This window comes from Amaranthus tricolor, chromosome 6, assembly GCF_026212465.1.
Source record: "Amaranthus tricolor cultivar Red isolate AtriRed21 chromosome 6, ASM2621246v1, whole genome shotgun sequence".
NCBI lineage: Eukaryota > Viridiplantae > Streptophyta > Magnoliopsida > Caryophyllales > Amaranthaceae > Amaranthus > Amaranthus tricolor.
The window spans coordinates 20,334,546-20,340,359 of record NC_080052.1 but is presented as its reverse complement, the minus strand read 5'-3'; the positions used below and the strand labels follow the sequence as shown (position 1 = coordinate 20,340,359).

The following is a 5,814-nucleotide window of genomic DNA, read 5'->3' as shown; positions in this document are numbered from 1 at the left end:
CTGACAGGGGACCTTCGGCTCCCTTTCTTTGTGTCTTGCTGGGCTTGTTGGGAGGCACTTAAGGGCTTGATGGAAAGGTCCATGTATAGAGATTCCAAAACTATCCTTAGTGTATCTTGGGATGCTCAGGTTGACTCTGTGGAAGGGCTCGAAGGTCAGCTGCTCAATGGACGATGGCTGGCAGCTTTAATTGCCCTCTGAATCAACCATTATCAAATGCCAAGCGAACAAGCGACCTTGGAGCTGGTCTTGTTGGCTCCATGCGGCCTCTTCGTGCTAACTCTAGGTTTTGGCTTCTTCTTTCATGTCTAAAGGTGCCATCCATTAGATTCTCATGCTCAAACATACACCAAGCTAGGCGTTCTATTGCTCGCAAGGTGGGCTGGCAGGAGGGTGGTCGTCCTGCATTCTGTTGAATAAAATGCTCGTTTCTGTTTTGCTCAAATATTGTTGTGATGTTCTTCATTGTTTCCTCCTGGTTTCTTAGTGTTTGGATACTCTTGTTTAGTCTTGATTGAAGTTGGTCTTCCTCATTTGATGCATCCAAATCAGTAGGTGCAATAGTAGGGGAATTGATCAAGTCAGTATGTGCTGAATTAGTCATGCACTCTCCTTGGTTTGCCTTGACTTGTGGATTGTCACTATCATGATCCATATTTGGATCACAATATAAGCTTAAAAATGTCAAATAAGTCGTTTTGCAACACCTCATTTGTTTTCAAAGTTAGGTGACTTGAATCACGAAACACATTATTTTACTATTTTATGGACAAAGTCAAAAGCCAATAAAAAAACTAGTTAAAAAGTCATTTATTTTAAACCACCATGTTTAAATATAGTTTGAACATTTAATATCCATATCTTCAAATCAATAGTATCAGTGGGATGTTTTAACTTTTAATCAATACATAGAAGCAATAACTCGGAGACAGCATGATGCTTAATTCGTGTCTTGATGCACAAGAGCAAAAATTAACAAAAAAGAATACATGTGGAAACTGGAAACATGAACACCCCTACCAGATTCAAAGTACACGACCGCCACAAAATTTTCAATGCCGACACAACTCGAACTCCCCCGGATTCCATCATTTTCATCTGTACTAGTAGTATATATTACAATTGAGAAGACTGAAGGAGGTACAATTGAGAAGATCCTATGCATGATTTCTGCAAAAATTATGAACCTCTGAGATTCGGAGATTTATAACTAGAACAGAAGTGTGTATGTGGGTGCGCCGGATTTTTTATGATCAATGTTTATACTTACCAAGCATCATCATTAAACGGACTGCTTCTTGCTCGAAACTTCCTTTTTTAGACCATCTCCCTTCTCCTACAAGAAAAGTACGGATTTTCGATTGTTAAACTGCATAAAGGTTCAGCAGGAATATATTTGGTATCGACAAGCAGAGCAATACTAGTATAGTGAGCTTGTTGGCTTGTTCGTATTGCAGCACATGCATAGATTTGCTTTGTTCAATTTATAGCCGATTTCCATTTCTTGTTCATTCTTGAAATTCCATAATTGCAAGACGCAAATATAAGTTAAGCTGTTAATTTAGTTCAATGAGTTGAAATAGCGACTTTAATGTGACAAAAGGTAGCCTATATAAGCGAGCGCTTAGTTGAGGGTGATCAAGAAAGCTAATGGGAAGGCTCCTTCTAGATTTCTTTAAATGGTGATTTAATGCTTGGTTTGTCATTTACAAATTCCCTTTCACCACTATTGCGCCTCCTTTCACCCAGGGACTTGGAGTCCTTTTCTTCCTCATCCCTTAGATCATAGTCAATAGTTAGTGTTGTGGCAGCAGAAAGCGTGTGTTTCACTCAAAATCAAGAGCTGAAATTCTTAAAGATTACAACTATTAGCTTGATTTGATGGGGGTGGCTACTTTGAAAATAGAAATCATAAAGGGCTTGGAGGAGGCTTAATGCTTTCGTGCATGAATTCTACTTGGTAAAACCTGGTTGGTTGATGTGTTCAACTCCCAAGTTTAGATTTTAAAAGCGCCGTTGGAGCTCACCCAGGTGTATGGAGCACCCAGACACACACACACAAAAAAAAAAAAAAAAATCCAAGTGACCCATTATTCAAAAGGCACAACGTGCAACCAGAGGCATATGAACACGCAATCCGAGGTGCAGAAGCACACAGCATGCACTTGGGCAAAGTTGAAAATTTCAGATTAAAAAGATATCCAAGAAATTGCAATGCTTTTTGGTATGTGCTTTTTTCCCATATGAAGGTGCCTATCATTTTTGGGTCTCACTTTCTTGTTTTCTACCTTGATCCTTCTTTCCCTTTCTTGTTTCCTTTCCTATCTGTAAGGGTAAACAAAATGGCCTTTCTTAACTATTGAAATTGGCCGGTGATGAGACTAGTTAAAATGGTTGGGTTCAGATCGTACAGTCCAAGTCAAATGCATTAGCATCCGTGACTAACAAAGATTTAACTTCACAACATCATCTTGACACAAATGCCTTCAAAGGTGGCTTACTAGACTAAAATGACAAAGAAGAAGCAAGGCAATTAGATTACGGACTAAAATGAACCTTTAACAGGAGTTTAGATCTAGACTCTTGAGTATCTTGCATCAAGGCCACACTAGTAGGTGTCATGAAGAAGTTAAAGCATTGAGATGGATTTTACAACGTAATTAGTTAGTATTTGTGAAGGCGGAAGAAGGAGATGGGAAAGGAAGAGAGTGCATCGTCTTTCTATCGAAACTTTTTCTATCAAGAAAGAATTGGTTGATAATAAGGGAAATGTAATGGATCCACAACGACCTTCCTTGTTCTTATTCCGTGTCTGAACAAGGAAAAATATTACTCACCTGCCTCACCTCCTTTTCTCTCATCAAAACACAATTTAAGTCTTGATACTCTGCCCTTCACCTACTGTACCAATTACATTCAGCATAGAGCGCATCCATAGGTCACTATATCTTACTTCAAAAGCAGCCATATAATATCAGCAAAATGCAGGAAAAGTCCTTAACACAAGGATATCAATCGAACCAACAACGGGAAAATGATTTCCATGGTGAAATTTCAGTGAAAGATGAACCAATAGGTGAAACCTAGATTGTTCATCAATCACTCATTTGCAAGTTACCTTTTTGCGGACATCGCTCCTGAATATGTAACAGTTTACAGGCTTCAACCTCTAAGTACTCTAGATTCCATCAACATCATCCTACTATGAACACAGGCTTTCTGTGGTTTAAAAAATCCAAGTTGAGGATACAAATAATGATCCCAGAGGCCAAAACTTTTGGATACTTGGATTTTTATAGAATGAATTTGCAACAATGTTGTACGAAATACTATAAAACCCCTTCCACTGCTACAAAGTACGGTTGGAAATACTATACACAACTTGAAGTTCCTCAAGGCTATTTAGACCTACACAACTGACGAAAAAGACCCTAATAAAAGAGTAAAAAAAAATAAAACCATGCAATTGGTGATCTCTTTACAGAAACAGCAAAGCTATCATATCAAACACTAATTCCTTTCAAAAGGTGCAAGTATGCAACAATTTATTTTAACATCTTGGGTATTTCAAGTAGTTCTCTAGGTGTACTCTCCACACATCAAATATGTCATGGATTTAAAGACAGACTCAAGTACTATTGGTGCTGACCAAGGAACACTACTATAACAAGTTTATAAGTATAACTACAAATTCCAAATACAGGGACAATAACTAAACTAAAATGCTGAAGTCCTTCAAACAAGTACTTAGGATTTAGGAAACTATTCTCCGATTTCTCCCAATCAACCTGAAAAAGCTATCCAAAGACAGCTTCTCACAATTATCGACCTTATTATAAAACCCACCACAGCCAATGATTTCGTCAAATGCAAATATAAACCATAAACTAAGTAGACATTTGTAGAAGACGGTATGTGCCTTGTCTAGTACTCAGTGGACTATACATTTTCAACCACAACAGCATATTTCACAACAATTACATATTTTTGAAATTAGCCAATTTTGATGTACCAATCACATTTACATCTATGCCTAATATCCATACGCAACACCTCCGACTGGCCACAACAACTGATCCAGGAACACAGCAAAGATTTGGCTAATATCAATGGAAATATCTATCTATATACTGCCAATGTACACTTTGTCCAATTTACTATCAATTAAGAAAACTTGTTCACAATATTCACCTTCAGAACCACTGAATATCCACTGGAGTTATTATTGGTAACAAAAGCTACACACCTCTGCTACAAGAAAACTGGCTAAAAAGATTAGATATTGACATTGAAGGAACAATTTGCTTACAAGCAGCTCCTACATTATACTCAATTTCAACATCAAGCTCAACTTAACCTAATAAAAAGTGAACATGACCTAATGATTATTTTAATATTGTTGTCTGGTATAATCCAAAAGCAAAGAGATGTAAATCTTTGCCCAATCTAGAATTAAAAATTATAATCAAGCTCAAAATCTTCAAATACGAAACATCCAAATCTCACACCAAATCCAAACCAAAAAAAAAAATCACAAAATCATGCAAAAAAACATGACAAAAAAAAAATCCGCAAAGAAAAAAAAATTACCATTCCTTTAGATTCGTAATAATCGTCCAAAGCCCATTGATATTTAGACTGATTCAATCCCAACCAATTCGCCATGTACGAATCTACACTCGCATGCACTAATTGTTTTGCATAAAAAAAAGAACCAAAAAAGTAAGAAACAAATGAACACACAAGTGTACTAATAAAAGTGAAGTCAAGTAAAGAATCATGAATGAAAAGGTAAAAACGGTACCGTCTTGGACTTTAGAGACAGCGTCCCAAAGAAAAGCGAACCGGTCACCGGCCGGTTCAAATTTAGCTGGAGGAGGTTGAACTGGCGGCGGACAATTAACGGCTACTTTTTTGGGAGTTTCAGGAATTGAAGGAGGAATTTCAGAAGTGGGTTTAGGCGTAGGAGGAGTAAGAAAGACAGTGTAAGGGCCAATCTTACCGATTGCCGGCGCAGGGGTTGATGGGTCTTTTGTATTCTCCATTTTCCGGCGAAATAAGAATGGAAATGAGTTAGATGACTAGGGGAATAGTGAGTGTTGGGATTTGGTGAAGAAAGAATGTGGGCGATTTTGTCCACTCCCACTTTATTTTTCTTTTTTTTTTAGGAGAGATAAAGGGTAGATTTACGATATGTAAACTTTAAAAAAAAAAAAAAATGTTGTCATCGGCTCACTCCTTGGTCCTTGCTATTCTATTCAATGGAGGTTACCGGTAAATATTTAAATAGCTAATTAGGAGAGAAAAAAAAGGAAGAGAAGGGAAAGAGAAGGAAAAACTCTATTGTTTGTATAAGAAGGAAAGGGAGGAAAAAGAATAGAATTTTATTTTCCTTCTAAATATTTTCTCATACAGAGAAATTTAGATGTTAACAAAATAAAGAGACTTAATTCCTTCAAATTTTTTCTTTTCAAATCCTTTCTTTTCCTTTTTGCTATCTAAATAAAGGGATCTTCATCCTTTCAAATTTTTTCTTTTCTTTTCCTTACATTTCCCTTCATCCAAACAAGGCCTAACTTGGCTTGAAAAATAAATGTGTGAGCTTTTAAATTATTAGAATCGGCTGATTAGAGTTTTTTTTAGGGTTTATCCAATTTACTATCCGTCCACCCATAAACATCATTTCATTAGGATATATCTTTCGTGAATATAGTGCACACTAAATCTTAGATTCAGAGTGTATGGTTAGAAAGTATGCATTATTGTAGTGGAGAGCGTAAAGTCTTGGTGACTTAAAAGACATTTGAGAAGTGG

General features: G+C 36.8%; 1 protein-coding gene across 1 annotated transcript; it reads right to left on the bottom strand.

Moving 5' to 3' along the window:
* Nucleotides 1-828: 828 nt before the first annotated feature.
* Nucleotides 829-5,186, bottom strand: LOC130815364 (uncharacterized). The gene is made up of 4 exons (XM_057681812.1): nt 4,805-5,186; nt 4,591-4,688; nt 1,271-1,336; nt 829-1,170 (listed from the first exon to the last, which is right to left on the bottom strand). The coding sequence occupies exons 1-3, from the start codon at nt 5,043-5,045 to the stop codon at nt 1,283-1,285; spliced, it is 393 nt and encodes a 130-aa protein (XP_057537795.1). The 5' UTR covers nt 5,046-5,186; the 3' UTR covers nt 829-1,170; nt 1,271-1,282.
* Nucleotides 5,187-5,814: the final 628 nt, after the last annotated feature.